The 22634-nt window shown below is 39.2% G+C and overlaps 1 protein-coding gene and 1 long non-coding RNA gene across 2 annotated transcripts in view; both read right to left on the bottom strand.

The window, feature by feature from the left end:
- Positions 1 to 180: 180 nt before the first annotated feature.
- LOC131808136 (uncharacterized) lies at positions 181 to 14222 on the bottom strand. The gene is made up of 3 exons (XR_009344692.1): positions 13648 to 14222; positions 643 to 757; positions 181 to 319 (listed from the first exon to the last, which is right to left on the bottom strand). It is a non-coding gene; the product is annotated as an uncharacterized LOC131808136 (long non-coding RNA).
- A 2792-nt stretch (positions 14223 to 17014) lies between these two features.
- IL18R1 (interleukin 18 receptor 1) overlaps positions 17015 to 22634 on the bottom strand; it is a 42333-nt gene continuing 36713 nt past the window's right edge. Inside the window, exons 10-11 of the mRNA XM_059134406.1 lie at positions 21451 to 21609; positions 17015 to 19774 (exon numbers count right to left, since the gene is read on the bottom strand). Of these exons, the coding sequence (XP_058990389.1) occupies positions 19419 to 19774; positions 21451 to 21609 (515 nt within the window). The 3' untranslated portion in view covers positions 17015 to 19418. The remainder of the gene's footprint in view (positions 19775 to 21450; positions 21610 to 22634) is intronic.

Genomic DNA, 22634 nt, shown 5'->3' on the forward strand with positions numbered 1-22634 from the left:
GAGAACCTGGCCTGTGTTCATGGCACTTTTGTCCCCCTGACTGATAGGGTGGCCATTGGAATTTTCAAACCATTAATAAGAGATGAGAGATAACAGATGAGAGATGGGAGTCTTAGTCCATTTGGGCAGCTAGACCAGAATACCACATGGTGGGTGGTTTATGCACAATGGAAATTTATTGCTCACAGTTCTGGAGGCTGGGAAGTCCAAGTTTAAGTCACCAACATGGTTGTATTCTGCTGAAGTCCCTCTATTCAGCATATGGTGCCTTTTCACTGTGTCCTCATGTGGTAGAAGTCACTGGAGATCTCTCTAGAGTCTGTTTTATAAAAACACTAATTCTATTCATGAAGGCTTTACCCTTATGACCTAAGTAACTTCCAAAGACCCCACCTACTAATACCATCATTAGTGGTATCATCTTTAAAGGTTAGAATTTCAGCATGTGAATTTGGAAAATCAAGTATAGTGTGTAATATTTGGTTATTGTTTAATGTTGTCTCGAGCAGAAAATAAAAGTAATTTTGTTATACGACTACTTCATCTGTCCTTCTAGAGTCCTGAGCTACTATCACTAACATAAAAAGTATTCTGTATTACTCTGTGTGTTACTCTTAGGGTTATGGGAATAAGAAGACTTACCCCTAAGCTTTACCGAAGAATTCCACCTGAAACACTCCCATGCTGTCTCGGGCTCTTTAAAGTGGGGGTAGTGCGGGACAAAATAAACAGTCCTCAAGCATCTGTCCTCAAACATCTGTCACAACGTGAAGAACATTGTTAAATAAAAAATTATTCTGACACTTATTGAAATAATGAGAAAGACTATTATTCAAGACTATTACAATAGGAAAGAGGAATCAAGCTCAACTCAGAGGACAACAAGAACAAGGGAGGATATAGGCAAGGAACAAGGTGAGGGGGTCAGGGGCTGAGTTACTAAGGAAACATCAAAGTAGAAGGATTCTTACTAAACTAACCTAACAGAGTTCTTGCTCAAGGTGAGTCAAGGGCTTAGAAATTGAGGGTAGGAGGATGACTTAGCAGGATGCTTTGCTAAGACTAGGCTAGTAAGGCCAGACGTAAAACTAGGGTGGGGTTCGAGGTCTAGTGGGAAGAGGTCTCAGAGGAGCCTGACTAAAATTTGGTCAGAAAGAGTCTTTGTCAACACAAACTTGCAAGTAAGCAATTACGGGAGGTTGCAAGACAGAAGCAAATACAGTGATGACATAAAAGAAAAAATAAAGAGGGAAGGAAGGAAGGAAGAAAAGGAGAAAAAAAGAAGGAAAGAAAGGAAAGGGGAAAAAAGAAAGAAAAGTTACATGAAATACCATTTGGCCTTTTAAAAACCTTCCCACGATACCCACATTCTTTAGAAGCTGAAAAAATCGATCTCTCTTTTTTCCATATCTACCCTGCCAAGCAAGTTCCTTTCCTCACCCCTCCCTGCCTTCACAGGTCCTTCCTGTGATGACTGCCTCCACCCCCCCACCTTCCCAGAACATTTCTTTCCAGGCATCTCCATTTTTTTCTCATAAATACATACTGGGCTTTCCTCATCTTATAAATTCTTCATTTCTGACCAGTTTCCAACACACACACACACACATACACCCCATATCTCTAACATCTTAAGATGCAGGAAAGATCAATTTTAACATCTGTAATTTTTATTAATAAGTAATGTATCTCTAAATATAAAATTTTTAAAAATATTTTACTTATTTGCCAGAGTGAGAGAGCAAGGGAGTGCACAAGCAAGGGGAGTGACAAGCAGAGGGAGAAGCAGGCTCCGCATGGAGCAAGAAGCCTGATATGGGACTCCACCTCAGGATCCCAGGATCATGACCTGAGCCAAAGGACTCGATTCCAGGACTCAAGGATTAAGACCTGAGCTGAAGGCAGACATTTAACTGACTGAGCCACCAAGTGCCCCAAGTAATGGTTCTCTAACAGAAACACTGAACTTGAGGCATCTTTGGGGACCCAGTTGGAGCATTGCAAAGGAAGCCAAGTGACTCAGAAATGCTTCTTGGGGTCAGAGTTCAAGCCAGGAGCACCTGTAAGCTGCAAGGAGAGGGCAGATAGATTTCATGGAAGAACAGGAGACTGGGAAGGTGGGTCAGAGCCAAGGCTAAAATGAAGAAGAAGAAACCCCAAAAGAAGAAAAGAAACGGAACATGGAGACTATCCTAGTACTAAGCACAGAGAGAGTCCGGAGGCAAAATGGGATGTCAGTGTCAGAAGCTATAGAGTTGGCATGAAAAGGACTGAGAAGTGTCTTCTGTGTTTGGCTCCAATAGATCAGATCAGCTTGTGTCGGGGTCGGGGTGAGCTGACAGAGAGCAGCGCAAGAAAAGGAAGTAGCGTGACGAGTGGAGACAAGCAATGTAGTCCACAGGCTACACTGTGCAGGGAAGTCAGAGGCAGAATTTGAGCATTTATTGACAAGGGCAGAGCTTAGACACCATTCAGCTGTGAGGGGAATGAGCGAGCAGGTTGGCAGGTCAAGTACAAGTGAGAGTGAGGAAGTAGGAAAAGATAGACTGCCTAAAAGCACAGAGAGATCAGGCTTGGACAGGAGGTGCGGAGCCATGCAGGGTAGGAAGGTCTATCCTGACCAGTTTACCCAGGTGGGGACCAGCGTAGTGGTGGCTGACCTGTTGAGAGGAGAGGATGCCTGGGAGAGGAGTGGCTTCATAGGATGGTGGAGCACCTTGAAGAGAGCCAGGTCTGGGGACGGGAGTCTCTGCGTTGTTTATCCCCACTGGTGACAAATGATGGCTCTTCTTATAAGGACTATGGTCGAGGAACAAGGCAGGATCAGCTACTGCCTTTTGAGATGTGGTCTCAAATTCTTTGCTTCAAAGAATAATCTCTCCATCCCCAACCTCTAGAAGCAGCTTCCTAAAGAGCAAACCTGAGCATGCCATTTCCATGTTGCAGAATTCAACAGCTGCACTGCACATGAGATAAACAATTCATTCCAAGGTGCCTGGGTGGCTGAGTCTGTTAAGCGTCTGACTTCACCTCAGGTCATGATCTCAGGGTCCTGGGATCAAACTCCACATTGGACTCCACGCACAGTGGGGAATCTGTTTGAGGATTCTGTCTCTCCCTCTTCTTCGGCCTCTCCCCCTGCTCACTTGAGGAAGCTCTCTCATTCTTTCTCTCTCTCTCCCTCTCTCTAAAACAAATAAATAAATATTTTTTAAAAATATCCATTCCAGCCACCATTTGCAAAACACTGTAGGGCTTGGTTCAGCTTTTTCATGTCTTACATTGCATTTCTTCTCCACAGAGACCTTGTCTGGCCATTGGAATAATGAAGTCCATCCTTCCCTTCTCACCACTGCATCAGCTGGCAGCCATCTTGTTATTCACCTTATATGACCGTGTGTAGCTCACATTATGGTCTCAAAATACATTGTTTTAAAAACTTCTGCCCCAACAAGAATTGAAACTTCATGCCAGTAGGAGCTGGGTCGTCTTTTCTAGCCTGCATGCTCTCTCCAGGAATAGTGTCTGGCTAACAACAAGGCCTGAGTAACATCTTGTTCTTAGTTTACCCTCACCACAGTATGATTGTTATCGCATATGCTGTGTTCTCCACGAGACTGGGAGCTCCTTAAGAGCAGGGATCTTGTTTCAGAAATCGTAGCTCCAAATCCTAGGACAAAGCTTTATGTACGGGTCACAATCAATTCTCTTCTCCAGATAAATGCAAAACACTTCAGGAAGGGTCGGAAGGAATGCATATCATCTAGGTTTGAACATTAACTTGCTGTGTGACTCCAGTTAAGACACTTAACCTTTCTCTGTAGTTCAGTTTTCTCATCTGCAAAATGAATTCTTTGGGTTGTATCGGTATTCCTTCACCTCAGACCTAGGGAATCTGAACTTCTGGTGTTTAAACTAGGAAACGTGTCTTTTTTTTTTTTTAAATTTCCTTGGCTTGGAAACCATGAGAACATGATTGCTAAGACCATCTCAGCTCTAACATTTTGTGATTCCATGTTTGAATGTCAAGCCTATAGCAAATTGGTTACCATCCCCAGCAGCCTTCAGACCCCAGGAATTTCCATCCCAACATTGACCCAACAGAAGTTCTCCATGACGCATGCATCTGCTGCCTAGGACGTCAGGCTGCCTGGAGCTGTTTCTAGACTATAACTGTCTCTGGGACATCATTTCTCAAATTTTCCTGATTACAATAGTCACCTGGAACACTGATTAAAAAATGCAGATTTCTGGGCTCTCCAAATCATATTGAATCCGATTCTTGCAGAGAACCCTGGAGTCTATGTTATCAACAGGGGTTTCTATGATCCAAGAAGCATCCTTGGGAAGCCCCACTCAGAGACAAGAATAGAGCCTAGAGAGGTGAGTCCATGCTGAGTTATAAGAGCGGTTGTCAGCACAGTTGGCAACTGAACAACACAAGGACAAACATATTCTGGAAACCCCATTTATATGGGATAACACACTATGTAATTTGTTCGTCCACATCTACCTATTTAGGACTATTTAACATCTAGGTGATGACTCTCATTCCACCATCAACAAAATGCTTTCAGAATCATAAGGAAGCACGTAAGATACATAGTATATGGTTTGTTGAGTAAGGACAACTTAATCCAAAACAGTCTGTAGAGTCTCTCTTGAGGGGAGTTAAAACCATGGGCAGGTGTCCCTGAACATAGTGCACTGCTCTCATTTATTTTCTGATCACACATGGGAAGATGATTGTCTTTCTTATTTTACTAATGGGCAACCAAACCTCACACTGTTTGAAACAGTGGACCCCACTATTAATGATAATCACACATCTGGTAAGTATAAAAAGAATATATGTCCAGATTTGGAGGGTCTCATAGCCTCTGATTTTCTCATCACCACATGATACCTCCTCACAGAAGGAGACAAGAGCCCAACAGAGCAACATGAAAACATTTTCATACTTGCTTTTTGAGAGCCACAATTCTTTTCTCAGAGGTTAATGATTCCTCACCTCCACTGGTCAAAGCTATACCTTCAACTATCTTAAGTTAACAGTGAACTAAAATTTTTGCTGACCAAAGTTTTTGATGGCATAAGGCAAAAAAGAAGAAAATGATGGAGAAGGCAGGTATCAATAGAGATTTAAGAATGGAAATATTACTGTCAAAGACAAACTACTTTAGGGGAACCCTGGGTGACTCAGTCAGTTAGGCATCTATCTACCTTCAGCTCAGGTCATGATCCCAGGTCCTGGGATCGAGCCCAGAGTTGGGCTTCCAGCTCATCAGGGAGTCTGTTTCTCCCTCTGCCTCTCCCTTCCCCCACTACTCATGCTCTCTCTCTCTCTCTCAAATAAATAAATAACATATTTTTTAAAGACCCTACTTTATAACTGCCCATAAAATCAGCAGTGACTACACACAGAGAATACAGGTACACATAGAGATTTGTTCTAGTGTAATAGTGAGTGTTTGATTCAAGTAATATTGTTACAATTTTCACATGGTCCATGTTAGCTTTATACTTCTTTGTCTGGGAAATACAGAAAATCTACTGTATCGTCCCTGCTCTCACTCACTTGAGCTTATGATCACATCGAGACAAACATTAGAATTTGGCAAACATCTAGAGCCCTTCTACACTTAGCCAAAACCCACAAGATGGTCAAATCAGTATACCTCGGTTTTTTGATAACTGTCATGGTTTATATAAAGTGAAAACTCTATATAAAGGGAGGTACAAATTTTCTCAGACAACACATTTGTTATTTAAAAATTTCATGAGAGGTGCCTGGGTGGTTCACTGGGTTGGTTAGGTGTCCACCTTTGTCTCAGGTCAGGATCCCAGGGTTGTAGGGTGGAGTCCTACTCTCCCTCTCCCTCTGCCGGCCACACCCTCTGCTTGGCCTCTCCCTCTCTCTCTCTCTCCCTTTGTCAAGTAAATAAATAAAATATTTTTTAAAAACTTGAAAAAGCTTTAAAAAATTTCATGAAAAGGAATTGTGTTAGAAATTCACTTTGAAAATTATTTAAGCTCTTTTCTCAACTTACATTTTCTGGTTAAGAGATCTAGTAAAAACAATTCTTACATTTATCACCTGTTCTTAAGACATAAAAAAAGAAGAAGGAACTTTGAGTCTTTATTTCAGTAACTGCCAGCTTTTCTATCTGAAGAACATGAGAGAATATCCATTTTCAGAGTTCTATTATATATCTCTATATATACCTGGAGGAAAAAAGAAAACATTTGTTAATTTGCAAATGACCATTGTCTTTGTCAAAACTTTGGCACACAGAGAAAAATCCAATGAACTGTTATCAATAGAAGGAAATATCCTAAAGATGAAGCATTGAAAACTCTTCTGTGACCAACCACCTCAACTAGATAAGGTTTGTGGTTAGGTTTAGTTGAAAGAATGAGTAAGCCTGTTTCCTTTACAGGAATTTCCTGTAAAGAATATTAGCACTCAATTTCTCAACTTCTTTTTTTTTTCTTTTTTGTTTTGTAAAACTAACCTCTGAAAGTGTAACCCTTAAGATACAAGCTTAAGCCTTTCTTATGACCAATTTTAATTCTGGAAGAGGAAAACAATCTCTCTCCCACACTGTTTATATACAGGAATAATTTATCGACAGAAAGGGAAATAAAATTTAAAATCTAAAATCACCCAGGTTTTTTTGTACCTATTTATTAATAGAGAAAACTTCAAAATATAAAATATAATTAAGAGTGCCACCATTCCTTTGATAGAACAACTAAAATCACCTCATAAGGACCCTGAGACCACACAAGTCCAAAAGAGTGCTGCCCAGAAAGCATACTGGGTAAATCTTGATATCACCTTCCCTCAAGAAGCTCATATTCTGGCAAAGATAAGGCTGATTCATGTGAGTGCATCAGAGCTCCCGGACTATCTCTACACATAAATAGAGGAGAACAAAAAACACAGGTGAAGACCAAGTTCACTTTGAGATGAAGGCAAAAGAAGTGTTTACCTGAGGTGAGGTTAGAATGGTAGAAGAGGGAATTGGCAATTATAGCCAGAAGTGGACCCTTAAAGATATCTGCCACTAATCATAAATCTGTCTGGGATTCAAAGAGGATATGACTGCTTTTTTCAGATCTATTCCAAGAGAGGTCATAAAAATAATAGGAATGTGAAGTCCCGGGCTCACAGTGTCCTGTGGGAGCAGCACAGTGCAAGAAGAAAGGCAGCAGACCTGGGAGCCGGGGAGAAACATGGGTAGGATGGAAGGAGAAGTCTAAACATAAGGTGTTGTTTATGATAGGTATTCAATAACTGATGAATTGAATTAGATTTGAGTGAATCAGAGTGTGGAAACAGCCCTTCTGAAGTTTCACATATCCTAATGCAGACTTTGATAATGAATTTGATCACTTTAATATTATTTGCATAGATTTGCAGGAGATGGGCTATCCTGGTATAGGCAGAGAGGGGATAGCATCCCCAAAATGGCTGCCCTCAATTCCTCTGCTCCATGATGTGCATTCTGCTTTACATGTCCAGAAGTAGAGTCTATTTTCCCTGTCCTTAAATCTGGATTGACTTTGTGACTTGCTTTGACCAATAGAATGCAGTAGAAGTGACAATGTGCCAGCTCTGAACCAGTCTTTGAAAGATCTTCAGCTTTTACTTCCTCTCTTTTGGAAGTCGGGAACAATATAAGAATTCCAAATATCTTAAAATCATTTTCTATAAGGAAGCCCAAGTTGGCCAGTTTGTAAAAACAAGGAGGGAAGAAGGGAGAGACAGGAAAAGGGAGAGAGAGAGAAGTCTAGTCAGACTATAGTTGTTTCAACCATTCCAGCTTCAGACACATGAGTAAAGAACATATTGAATGTTCCAGTCCCAACAGACACCATATGGAGAAAGGAAATGGTCCAGCTGAGCCCATCCAGACTGCATAACTGTGAGTAATAATAATAAAATGTTATGTTTAAGCAACTAAGTTTTAGGATAGTTCGTTAGCCAGTCATAAATAACTGAAACATATATTACTATTGAATGAATGAATTCTATTTCACTAGGGATAAATTGCCAATGCAATTAAACAAGAAAAAGCAATTAGAAGCATTGGAATTCCCTTCCAGTTCCAGTGCCTTAATTACTTATCTCTAATTAATTATATGTAATTGCACATCTCTTTTTGGAGAAGATATGATTATCTGTAGAGAATTTAACATGAAGTAGCCAAAATCTTTAAGAGAAAAACTATCAAACACTCCAGAAAGAATCAAATACATATTTAAACAAGGAGAAAGACATTCTATGTTCTTGGTTAGGTAGAAACAACCTCAAAAAAAAAAAAAAATCAATCCTCCCTATGTTAACTTAAAAAGTCTAATGTGAACCCAATAAAATGCTATCAGGTTTTTCTTCGGAATTAAGCATGCTAATTGTTACGTTCATTAGGAAGAAAAAACATGTGAGAAATATCAGAAAATCAGAAAAATAGGAGCTTTGGGGTGCAGCAAGGGACATAGGCATTATAAGATATTGAAATATAATTTTAAATATCTATAATTAAAACAATGTGGTATTATTGCATAAATAGAAAGTTGACCGACCAATAGAAAAGACTAGATGGTCTAGGAACAGATCTGATGGCATATGAAAGTTTAATGGAAGTTACATCAGTGGGTAAAAGATGGTATTTTTAGAAAACAGTGTTGTGCTAGCTGGACGGCTATGTAGAATATGTTGCAGTATATCCATTCCTTGCACTGCACACCAAAACCAATTTCAAATGAATTTAAGATTCTAATTTTTAAAAGTGAATATATACAAATATTGGAAGAAAGCATACATTTCTCTATAGTCAGTAAATGGGTAAATACCAATAGTAAAGTAGAAATATTATAGATTGGGAACACAAATATTTGCAACTACATTGCAGGGTTCTAATGGGTGATAGAGATGAACAAGATCATTATCTTTAGAGAAAACTTGGCAAAAGCTAATGTAAGTACTTTATGGAGAAGTACCATATGGAGAAAGGAAATGGTCCTGGTATAGGTAGAGAGGGGATAGCATCCCCAAAATGGCTGCCCTCAATTCCTCTGCTCCATGATGTGCATTCTGCTTTACATGTCCAGAAGTAGAGTCTATTTTCCCTGTCCTTAAATCTGGATTGACTTTGTGACTTGCTTTGACCAATAGAATGCAGTAGAAGTGACAATGTGCCAGCTCTGAACCAGTCTTTGAAAGATCTTCAGCTTTTACTTCCTCTCTTTTGGAAGTCGGGAACAATATAAGAATTCCAAATATCTTAAAATCATTTTCTATAAGGAAGCCCAAGTTGGCCAGTTTGTAAAAACAAGGAGGGAAGAAGGGAGAGACAGGAAAAGGGAGAGAGAGAGAAGTCTAGTCAGACTATAGTTGTTTCAACCATTCCAGCTTCAGACACATGAGTAAAGAACATATTGAATGTTCCAGTCCCAACAGACACCATATGGAGAAAGGAAATGGTCCAGCTGAGCCCATCCAGACTGCATAACTGTGAGTAATAATAATAAAATGTTATGTTTAAGCAACTAAGTTTTAGGATAGTTCGTTAGCCAGTCATAAATAACTGAAACATATATTACTATTGGATGAATGAATTCTATTTCACTAGGGATAAATTGCCAATGCAATTAAACAAGAAAAAGCAATTAGAAGCATTGGAATTCCCTTCCAGTTCCAGTGCCTTAATTACTTATCTCTAATTAATTATATGTAATTGCACATCTCTTTTTGGAGAAGATATGATTATCTGTAGAGAATTTAACATGAAGTAGCCAAAATCTTTAAGAGAAAAACTATCAAACACTCCAGAAAGAATCAAATACATATTTAAACAAGGAGAAAGACATTCTATGTTCTTGGTTAGGTAGAAACAACCTCAAAAAAAAAAAAATCAATCCTCCCTATGTTAACTTAAAAAGTCTAATGTGAACCCAATAAAATGCTATCAGGTTTTTCTTCGGAATTAAGCATGCTAATTGTTACGTTCATTAGGAAGAAAAAACATGTGAGAAATATCAGAAAATCAGAAAAATAGGAGCTTTGGGGTGCAGCAAGGGACATAGGCATTATAAGATATTGAAATATAATTTTAAATATCTATAATTAAAACAATGTGGTATTATTGCATAAATAGAAAGTTGACCGACCAATAGAAAAGACTAGATGGTCTAGGAACAGATCTGATGGCATATGAAAGTTTAATGGAAGTTACATCAGTGGGTAAAAGATGGTATTTTTAGAAAACAGTGTTGTGCTAGCTGGACGGCTATGTAGAATATGTTGCAGTATATCCATTCCTTGCACTGCACACCAAAACCAATTTCAAATGAATTTAAGATTCTAATTTTTAAAAGTGAATATATACAAATATTGGAAGAAAGCATACATTTCTCTATAGTCAGTAAATGGGTAAATACCAATAGTAAAGTAGAAATATTATAGATTGGGAACACAAATATTTGCAACTACATTGCAGGGTTCTAATGGGTGATAGAGATGAACAAGATCATTATCTTTAGAGAAAACTTGGCAAAAGCTAATGTAAGTACTTTATGGAGAAGTACCATATGGAGAAAGGAAATGGTCCTGGTATAGGTAGAGAGGGGATAGCATCCCCAAAATGGCTGCCCTCAATTCCTCTGCTCCATGATGTGCATTCTGCTTTACATGTCCAGATGTAGAGTCTATTTTCCATGTCCTTAAATCTGGATTGACTTTGTGACTTGCTAATGGGAATTGCTAATGGGAATTCAAAAGGACAATCCCTATGAAAAGGCAATATTAAGCCAAAGTCCATATGTATTATCCTCTGATGCAGAGATCCTACTTCCAGCAATCTATCCCCCAAAATATTCTGGCAAAAATGTGAGAATATGTATTCATAAGGCTATTCTTTACAACATAATCTAAGATCGCAAAAGACTGGAACTGAGATTATTGAATAAACTGTGGTAAAACTTCACATGTATCTCCAAGAAAGAAGGAGAAATAGCACCACATGCAAATAGGCAATGATCTCTGGAATATATTATGAAATGGGGAAACAAGGCAGGAAAAATTGTATATATTATGCTATCTTTTATCTTTGAGAAGTGAAGGGATTTAGATATATATGTATCTTTATCTATATTAAAAATTGAAGGACATATTGACATCATTTTTAGAAAGGTTTGCCTATATGGGAGGGAGAAAACAAGCAGCAGGGAGAGGAATAGAAGCTGGATTTTTCTGCATGTACCTTATTTTATAGATTTGCTCTAGAAGGCTGTAACTATCTTGCATTATTATAAAACCAAACAAAATTTCAAGAAGCAATCCTTAAAAATCGAAATCAAAGAAATTGAACTATTTATTAAGTTGACAAAACTACATCAAGAAAAATAATTTTCAATGACTCCAGAACACAAGAACTTGTCTTTATTATATCCTAATGGGATATTCTCAAGGTATAAAATAGTACCTCCCCCCAAATCTTGAATTTTTTAAATAAACAAAATATGGATAGCTGTGTTAGTATTATAAATTATTCTGAGGCTATTAGGTTTATTGTGAGATAAAGCAAATTAGTAATGTTGGTCCTGGTAGACCCAGGTACTAGAAGCAATAGGCTTTTTCAGTCCTGGACAATTCCACAGTATAGGTTTTTCCCACTACTTCAACTCCAGACTAGTTCAGGAGCTGGTAACTACAGCAAGAACATCCTGATTGAGCAGATTTCTTCTTGTTTGTGGCAGGAGAAGCAGCTCCTTTGACAGCCCAGTTTTTTCATGACTTTGGAAGATATTCTTGGAAGGTTAGTCTAGGGTCTGTTTCTTTCCCTCTCTGAACAATTCTAGAACCGTTTCTGTTTAAACTAGCTAGAGTGGATTTATGTTCATTACATCTAAACCATGACCTATTCAGAGGTATTTTTTTTTAATAAAGTGACTATGTGGAACCTCAACATAAAAATGGATAAAAGCAGTGTTGGTCTAGTTGAGATATCTGGAAGGAATGAGCACTGGGGAGAAGAATGAACTCAGTTCCCATATTCCCCCTCACTCTACCTCACTGCCCAGGTTGGTCCCAATGGCATCATGAGGATCCCTAGGACTCCCAAAACACAATCTGGAACTCTATTCTTAACATGTTCACCGTTGATTATTAAGCACACCCATCAAGTGGTATGCCTTGATGTATAAATGGCGATAACATAAATCACAATCATAGGGTGTGTATGAGAAACCACAAGATGGACTCTAGAGATAAAACCTTGTTGTCACAAGCCTCACACAGAAATATACATGTTGGTCTCAGAGCCCCCAGCCTGGACTGTGATCATTACTGGTGAAGCATGCAGGAAGGACCATGTACCCTGCCCACAGCACACACACGTGTACACACACACACACACACACACACACACACACACCATTTCCTGTTAGATCTGTGGCTTTCTCGCCCTTTGAAGAGCCCTATGTTACTCCTAAACCCACTTCTCAGAGTAACTTCTGCTCAAAAAGATGGCTTTCCCCAGACACTGGGTCTCCTCCCTCAGAGCTTCACTTCACTATTTCCTCCTAGAATTTAAAGCTACAATTTGACTTGGTCTTGGAAACTGGCTTTGCCATTGTCTCTGCTTTAGACAAGTATGTTGATAACTGCAGGGAAGCTCCTCCTCTCTGTGCCTCACTGACCATCCTGGCCAACCATCAGCATCAACACAGTGTGAGCTCCTAGTACCTGTCAGAGGTCTAACTCCCTGTATTTTGGCAGATGCCACAGCAGACATGCTCTAGTCAAGTGTACACTTTCATCCTACATAGGACTGAGTGCCATTTCCCTCCTTTATCCTTATCCTAGTAGCCTAGAAGAAAGGCTGAAGATCCTTTATACTCTTTCATCCTCCTCTGAGCTAGTTCCTAAGTAGCCATGCTTCTACTGTGCAGGCTTTGCCCTAGACCCCCTTTGTATAAGGTGCCCCAACCCCAGGAAAGTACCATCACCCTCTAAAAACTTGTTTCAAAAAAACTCACTGTCCAAAGGCTTTCAACAACTGGAGGAGCAAGATGACAGAGGAGTCAAATACTTAAATATCCCCAGGTCCCAGGAGTTCAGCTAGATAGTTATCAAGCCATTCTGAACACCCGCAAACTCAATAGGAGATAGAAGAGAAGAAGAGCAGCGATTCTAGGAACAGAAAAGCAAGAACTTTCTGGAAGATAGGACATGCAGAGAAGTGAATCTGAGGTGATACACGGGAAGATAGACCACTGGGGTAGGGGCTGGCTCCTGGCAAGTGAGAGAGCAGCGGAGCACAATATCAAAACTTTCAGAAGTCTGCTCCACTGAGAGATGTCGCTCCAGAGGCTAGGCAGGCTGGGGTGGGGGAGGGGGGAAGGAGTTGTGTGGAGCCCTCACAGGAACAGATTGGTCTCAGGACCCTCAGGTTCACAAGAAGACCAGGAGTGTCTGAGTGTGACAGAGCTGCCAGGTACCAGACAGGGAAATCAGCTGTAGGGATAGAGCTGAGGAGTGGGTTCTCAGGTCAGGGTTACCTTAAACCATGATCCAAGGCAGAGTCAGACCACTGCTCTTCAAGTAGGGACCCCACAAGAGGCAGATCTGGGGAGACTCACCTTCCTCCTCTAGGAGGAGTGGCATGGGAGCACACTGAAGGAATCTGCTGGGTTTGGAGACTCCAAATGGGCTGTGCGCCAGAGACAGAAACATTCAGTCACAGGTCGGGTGAGCTTGGAGAGCAGCTGGAGGCCAAGGAGACAGGAAGGATTGACCCCTTTTCTCTGAGGGTGCACTGAGCAGTGGGCCCAGAGCTCTTGGCTCCTCTGGGCCAGAGACTGGGAGACTGCCAGTTTCATTTCCCTTCTCCAAAGCTGTACGGAAACCATTCCGGGAACAAAAGCTCCTAGTGTGAACCCAAGCAGATTACTTAGCCTGGCCCCTGGCAAGGGCAGTGCAAGTCTTCCTCCAGCAAAGACATTTGAGAATCACTGCTACAGGCCCCTCCCCCAGAAGATCAGCAAGAACATCCAGCCAAGACCAAGTTCACTGATCAATGAAAACCATGGAACTCCAGAGTTAAGGAAAAGCAACACATAGAATTCATGGCTATTTTTCCATGATTCTTTAGTCTTTTAAACTTAAATATTGTTCAATTTTATTTTTTTTATTCTATTTTTTTTCAATTTTTCTTCTTTTGTATTTTAACCTTTTAAAACTATCTTATCAGTACCTTTTTAAAAATCTTTTTAAAATTTTCATTGTTATAGTCATATTCTATCCCTTCATTGTATTTAACCTTATTTTTTGTATATGTATAGGTTTTTCTTTCTTAAAAATTTTGGGATACAGTTTCTTCTAACAGATTAAAATACACCCTAAATCTAGTGCATGGCTTTGTACTAGTCTCCAACCTGATCACATTCTTTCCTCTTTTTTTCTTTTTCAACCAACTTCTTATCAACTCCTTTTTAAATTTTCATCTTTATAATCATATTCTATCTCTTCATTGGGTTTACCCATATACATATGTATATGGGTAAACTCTCTCTCTCTCTCTCTCTATATATATATATATATATGTGTGTGTGTGTATGGGTAATATGTATATATATATATATATATATATATATATATATATATTTTTCTTTCTTTAAAATTCTGGGAGGGAGTTTTCTTCTAACAGACCAAAACACACCCAAAATCAAGTGTGTTTCTGTTCACCAGTCTAATATATATATATTTTTTTTTAAATTTTTTTTCTTTTTTCTCCTCCCCCTGATTTCATATCTCTTTTGATTTGGTTAGTGTATATTTTACTGGGATCACTGCAACTCTTTTAGTATTTTGTTATGTCAGTCATCAGTTCTTATCTGGATAAAATGACAAGGCAAAAAAACTCACTTCAAAAAAAAAAAAAAAAAGAACAACAGGCAGTACCTATGGCTAGGGACCTAATCAATATGGACATTAGTAAGATGTCCAAACTTGAGTTCAGAATGATTATCAGAATGATTCAGAATGATTAGATTAGTTCAGAATGATTATCAAGGTGCTTGCTGGGCTCAAAAAAAAGCATGGAAGATACTAAAGAATCCCTTTCTGGAGAACTAAAAGAGCAAAAATATAATCAAGCTGAAATCAAAAAAGCTATTAATGAGATGAAATAAAAAATGGAGGCTCTTACTGCTAGGATAAATGAGGCAGAAGAATTAGTGATACAGAAGACTGACAATGCACAGAATGGGAGAAGATATTTGCAAATGACATAACAGATAAAGAGCTAGTATCCAAAATCTATAAAGAACTCATCAAACTCAACACCCAAAGAACAAAGAATCCAATCAAGAAATGGGCAGAAGACATGAACAGACATTTTTGCAAAGAAGACATCCAGATGGCCAACAGACACATGAAAAAGTGCTCCACATCACTCGACATCAGGGAAATACAAATCAAAACCACAGTGAGATGCCACCTCACACACCTTAGTCAGAATGGCTAAAATTAACCAGTCAGGAAATGATAGGTGTTAGCAAGGATGCAGAGAAAGGGGAATCCTCCTACACTGCTGGTGGGAATGCAAGCTGATGCAGCCACTCGGGAAAACAGTATGGAGGTTCCTCAAAAAGTTGAAATTAGAGCTACCTATGACCCAGAAATTGCACTATTGGGTATTTACCCTAAAGATACAAATGTAGTGATCTGAAGGGGCACATTTATAACAGCAATGTTTACAATAACCAAACTACAGAAAGAATCTAGATGTCCATCAACAGATGAATGGATAAAGAAGAAGCGGGGTGTGTGTGTGTGTGTGTGTGTGTGTGTGTGTGTGACGGAATAGTATGCAGCCATCAAAAATGAAAATCTTGCCATTTGCTATGATGTATATATACATCTGTGTGTGTGTGTGTGATAGAATATTATGCAACCATCAAAAAATGAAAATCTTGCCATTTGCAATGATGTGGATTGAAACTGAGGGCATTATGGTAAGCAAAATAATTCTATCAGGGAAAGACAAATTCACATGCTTTCTCTGATATGAAGAATTTGAGAGGCAGGTTGGGGGTTATGGAGGGCAGGGAGGGGAAAAAAATGAAACATGGTGGGACCAGGGAAGGAGACAAACCATAAGAGACTCTTAATCTCAGGAAACAAACTGAGGGCTGCTGGAGGGGAGGGAAGGGATGGGGTGGTTGGGTGATGGACACTGGGGAGGGTATGTGCTATGGTGTGTTCTGTGACTAGTGTAAGACTTATGATCCACAACCTGTACCCCTGAAGCACATAATACATTATATGTTAATTTAAAAAAAAAAAAGAAAAGACTCACTGTCCCAACAGGCAACTCCAAAGAGAAGAGACAACACCTCTCTCTGCCCCCAGCTGCCACACTAGCCAGTGGTGTGACCTGGGCCAACTCCCTGTACTTACCCATTTCAGTCTCCTGGGTTTGGACTATGGGGCGAATAAACTCTCTCTTTGCTTTAAGGGGTTATAACTTTATTTTAATAAATGTTTCCAGTACATAATAGAGATGTACTGGCTGGCTGTTGATGGATTCTCTGAAATGGCCCCCATAGTTTAAGGACACCTGTATCCCCAGAAAAGAATGACATAATTCTATTAATAATAGGTGTTTATTGGTTCTAGTTGAAAGTGTTTGCACTTAAACTTAAAAATATGCACATGAATTAACTGGCATGTGCAGAGCTAATACTCGTGCTGTGTATTGAGTGTCTTCATAGCTTTGGAGAAGGGAATTCTCCTTTTGCTCGGGAAGGAAGGTACAACAAAGAACGTAGGTACAATTTAATTTGACATTTAAAAAGGCAGAAGAAGATAGATGTAGGAGTCCATTTTGGATGACCCGTATCTTATTAAAATAGGTGGGAATATAGAGAATGGGAAAGTGGAATCTTCACCTGAGTGAAAAAGGTTATCAAAAGGCATTCCAAAATTAAGACCACTAGACTAATGGTTTATTACTGTCTTTTATTTTTTTTTATTTTTTCAAAGATTTTATTTACTTATTTGACAGAGAGAGATCATAAGTAGGCAGAGAGGCAGGCAGACAGAGAGCTGGGAGCAGGCTCCCCGCTGAGCAGAGTCCTGGGATCAAGGACCCTGGGATCATAACCCGAGCCAAAGGCAGAGGCTCTAACCCACTGAGCCACCTAGGTGCCCCTATTACTGTCTTCTAAAGCATATATTTATTATATGTATTTAACACACAATACAAAATATACTTAATGTATTTAACAGCACACACAATAAAAGAGAAGAGCAAAATCAGTCTTTGTTTTAGAGACACTGATGATAGCAAATAACATTTCTCTAGACCATATGTTTTCACACATAAAACATTCAGTTAGTAATCAAATTCTTTTACCTTTTTTTAGCTACCTAATTAGCACACAAAATTTTAAGCTCTACAAAAGTAAATCAGTTTCTCACACCAAAAATCTAGTAAAATCTCAATTTGTTAATTTCAGCAATATCTACTACAGCTGTTTTTAACCATCTCTGCTTTAAAACTCTCTGGATCATTTACTCTGCACCCATACATTCTATCCACGCTTCCAGATTTACTAAACCTTTTCTTTCTGTGTAAGATGGCTATTTGTCACTCACTCAGTGATTTGGGCAGCCATGACTGCTGAACCCACCAAGAAGGCCTAGAGTGCTGGACTCACCTTAGGGTGACAGACACATACATGACTGCCAAAGTCAAAAGTTTCATGCATCTAATGGAGAAATGTCTTCCGCCCTAATGACATGTTTCTCTCTATATACAAATGTCCTCAAGTCAAAACTGCCTTCCTTCCAGATCTCTTTCCCTTCTCTGCTCTCTGCCTTCTATCTTAGTTCACTACTAAATAAGTCATCTAACAATTAATAAAAACAATACTAACAATTAAAATAACAGCAGTAATAGCCACATGTAGATTATTTAGTCGGTGACAAAAACTGTTGTAAGTACTTTATTTGTATCTATTCATTTAGTTCCCCTGTGAAGTAGGTACTGTTACTATAAATTTTAATTTTAAAGATGAGGAAATGGAGGAGAAGATTGGTTCAAAAGGTTCCAGGCTTCCCCAAAGTGAGTAGCAAGCCCAGGATTCGAGCTCAAGTGTCTTGACTCCATAGCTCATGCTCAACCCCATGCCATGCTGCCTCCACCTTTTTTTTTTTAACAAATCAAACCAGTAACTATCCTATTTTGCTGTGGCTAATGTATAATACTGACTATTGGCTAATATGGAAGATATGATCTGACATCAGGTCTATAAACATTCTTGTTAAATCAACAAATGTTTTAGACCATTTTGAAAAACCCAGAGAATTATCTTAATTCAAATGTGTGCCTCTCATGAAAGATAAAACAGTCTGGGGACGTTCTCTCCAAACAGACCCAAATAAGCAAGCCCTGAGCAGTGCTTCAGGGGGTTCTGATAATAGTGGGTCTGCAGCTGTGGCCAGGACACATTAAACATGTCCTGAGGCTAAGGCCCTGTCACACCTGGGTCTCCAGTGCACATAGCCCCACCAGCTCTCTGCCATGTCTCAGGCACTATCCCAGATGCTTAGCTATAGGCTGCACTGGAGAGTGAAGGCACCATTCCTGCTATTATGTCACCTACTGGATCCCAGAAAATGCTTACAATCATTTAATTCAAGCATTAGCATTAAAAACATAGAGACAGGACTGGAAGAGATTATGCTGAGTGAAATAAGTCAAGCAAAGAGAGTCAATTATCATATGGTTTCACCTATTTGTGGAGCATAACAAATAGCATGGAGGACATGGGGAGTTAGAGAGAAGGGAGTTGGGGGAAATTGGAAGGGAAGGTGAACCATGAGAGACTATGGACTCTGAAAAACAATCTGAGGGTTTTGAAGGGGCGGGGGTAGGAGGTTGGGGTGCCAGGTGGTGGGTATTAGAGAGGGCACGGATTGCATGGAACACTGGGTGTGGTGCAAAAAACAATGAATACTCTCACGCTGAAAAGAAATTTAAAAAAAAAAACAAAAACAAAAACATAGAGACAGGCCCTTTTTATAAGAGCCTAAGGTATTCTGCTTCATGCTCTGCCTCACAGTTGCTGAACATGAATTGAGAACGAGCACCTATAGCCAGTTATGGAGGAGGGAGAAAGAGGAGATGCATTGCTTTGGAATTCCAGGTTCCTCCAGGAGCACATGAGCGCTTCTCAGTGTTCAGTCTTATCCTTGGCAACCTAATGATGACTATCATCTTCGAACCGTAAGAAGGATTTTCAGAGAGGTAAACATTTTTAATAGGGCCTTTGTTAAAAACAGGCCCATCCACTCTGGGCCCAGAGCGTCAACAGTTCTTTCGTATGTTCAGCTTTCCTAAAGCTCAGGACCGTGAAAGAACAGGTAGGACTTCAGACTCAGCTCCATAGGGCTTGACCGTTTTTGCAGGCATCAGATAAAGAAGATTTTTCCAGAACCTTGAGTTATACGATGGAGGTTTATCAGCATTCCACTTCAGAACTCGGTGAGATTTCAAAAGCTGTAGTGACTGGGGGAAGAACATGAAGTCTCTCACAGGTGTAAACTCAATTAAGATGACTTTAATTTTCCTTTCTACCAGCGCTTCATGGAGTCCGCTTTCAAGTTCATACCTGACTTCATTAGACATGTAGCTTTTACTTAGGACAATGATCAGTCTTCGACTTTTTTCTATCAATGAGTGGATTTCATCAACAACAGCTGAAAATGCAAGATGTGGCATAGTAGTTAAAGAGAACTAAAAAGGCAGACAGGAGATGAAGATCTAATTTTGTATTATTTAACTCTACTTCACTAATAAGTTTTTCAAGACAAATCACTTATTCTCAACTTTTATACACTGTTAAAAACAATCATCCAAGTAACAGCAATAATGAACACTTGGTGCTTACTCTTCTAGATGTTTTATGTGTATCAACTCACTACAGCATCACAATGACCCTACGAAGACAATGTCGTTATCACCACCATTTTACCAATGAAGAAGCCGAAGTACAGAATGGTTAAGCAACCAGACCAGAGTCCAATAGTCAGCAAATTCTAGAATTAGAATCAGGACCTAGGCGGTCTGCCTTCTGGAGTCCTGTGATGCTATCTCACATCTTGGCAGATAGGGAGGAACACTGAAATCTGAATTTAAAGATAAAAATATATATATCCCACCATGCTTCTGGACCAGATGTTGACAAACTTTCTGTAAAGGGCCAGGGAGTGACTATTTCTGGTTTTATATTACCCATCTCTGCTATTTAGCTCAAAGGCACCTTGCAGACCACACACGAACAGCTCTTTGCTATGTTTTAACAAGGCTGATAGCCTGGATTTGACCCATGGGTGATTGTCAACTTCTGGGCTAGATCTCTAACTCTTCTCCAATAGAGGTTTTGACCCAAGCTCTTTATAATTAAATATACATACAGTCTTTATTTTCATTTGAAAACTAAGACCAAATCTATTTTATCTATCTATCTATCTATCCATCTACCTATCTATTTATTAAAAAGTAGGGGCACCTGGGTGGCTCAGTGGGTTAAAGCCTCTGCCTTTGGCTCAGGTCATGATCCCAGGGTCCTGGGATGGAGCCCTGCATCGGGCTGTCTGCTCAGTAGGGAGCCTGCTTCCCCCTCTCTCTGCCTACTTGTGATCTCTGTCTGCCAAGTAAATAAATAAAATCTTTAAAAAAAATAGTATGTTTTCTCCTTCTAATTGGTCGTATCTTCCCTTTCTCGGTTGTAATCTGGGAGGGGGAAAAACACAGCTATGTCTTATTTACTGCCATGTCTTCAGTGCCCAGCTCAGAGTTTGCCACGAGTATACGTTGGCTGACTGGGTGATGGTGGCAATAGAAATGCTTATACTGCATCCTTGGTAATGCATCAGCACCAAAGTATTCTGACACCAGATTTCCAATACTTGCTCTGGAAGACCTCAGAGAAAATACAGACATGTGACTTAATTTCTTGGCTTCGAGCTGGAATTTGCTTCAATATATGTTTTATCGTCATTTGTATTCAGATACTAATAAAAAAAAACTGAACTGCATAACTAAAATCCGACATGAATCACCAATAGCCCTTTATTTATTCTTTTCCAACTCTCCTATCCGCTACTATAATTTTCACACCAGTGCCAACCTAATAAAGAACGAGTATTTTCCGGTAAGAATGAATGATGTGTATAGTCCAGAGGGTCACGTGTTAAGTCAGGAACCGATCCTGTTGTATAAAATATTATACTGATTTAGCTGATTATTTCTGGTTTATAGGATCGTGTTTATTCCTTTGTTTTTAAGCAAAACAGGATTGCCTTTCCTAAGGCTACACTATTCAGCTTTTAAAATCTTCCCACTGGTTTTCTATCTGGTATTACTTTCTTACCTCCTCCAGGTACCACATCCCTTTCAAATATGCATAACTTATACCCAAAGTGTTTCTCCAACACCTCGGGCAGAATCTCCACAGCAAAGGTGTGCTCCTCTCCATTCTCGGGTCCACATTCTTTCAGGTAAGACACAAAAGCATCGTATGCTTTTCCATCTAGGAAATAAGGTTTACTCTTTTAATTACAGTGCAAATAAAATTTGAGTGAAAGTTGTGAAAAATGGGAGAGGAACCATCATAAAGGAAAAAAATTAGAGTATCCTCATGTCCAAACTCATTAAATTGTACCCATTAAATATGTGCAGTTCCTTGTACATCAGAGCTCAATGAAGCCATTCAAAAAAAGGATATAGAAAATATTTTTTTGCCAGAAAACCAATTAAAAAACAAAACAAACGTGTTTAAACTAGGTAACTCATAAAATTCATCAAATATTTTTTGGTTCTATGATTCTTTTTAGGCATTATTCGCTCTCTGATTTTTTTAAGTTGTCAAAAACAAGAAATAAATTCAATTATTATTAAAGACACACAAAAAAATAGCCTCCATGAACCTCAAATGCTAATCAAGCAACCAATTAGCAAATTGTTTTTTAAGCATGTAGATTAAGATTCTCACTGTATGACACCATAGAGTGATGGAGAGAAATACAAGATATAAATCCAGGAATTAAAGTCATTTAAAGGCAACAAAAGGCCAAGGAGCCCAGCTATGTCCTTGTTCCAGGAATGGAAAGCAAATCTCACTTCGGCTTTCTCTTATTACCTAATCCTACCAGCATCTTAATATGTCTATACTCAAAATGACCCACTGGAAAGTGAAGACAGAAACAAAGCAGAGCGTTTACACTGGCAAGCAGGAAGAAACAATAGAGGTGATTCAAACACAGGGCTATCACAAACATGCTGCGATATTTAAAAGTAAATATGGTCCTAGAAGCCAATATGAAAATTTCTGGTCTATTGAAAGATTTTCATGGATAATAACATTGGTTCCTATTAAATTCCTGATAATCAATAAAGCAATGTTCAGAAGGCTAATGGGACAAAGTCAAGATGAAAGTGTTACCTAAATAACAAAGACCACCGTACTAACTGGGAGACCACAAAATTATATACACGCCCTTCTTCTACCTTCATCCAAACTATCTCAGAAAACAAAGCAAGCAAATGCAAGAATTT

The sequence above is a fragment of the Mustela lutreola genome, chromosome 9 (genome assembly GCF_030435805.1).
Source record: "Mustela lutreola isolate mMusLut2 chromosome 9, mMusLut2.pri, whole genome shotgun sequence".
Taxonomy (NCBI): Eukaryota; Metazoa; Chordata; class Mammalia; order Carnivora; family Mustelidae; genus Mustela; species Mustela lutreola.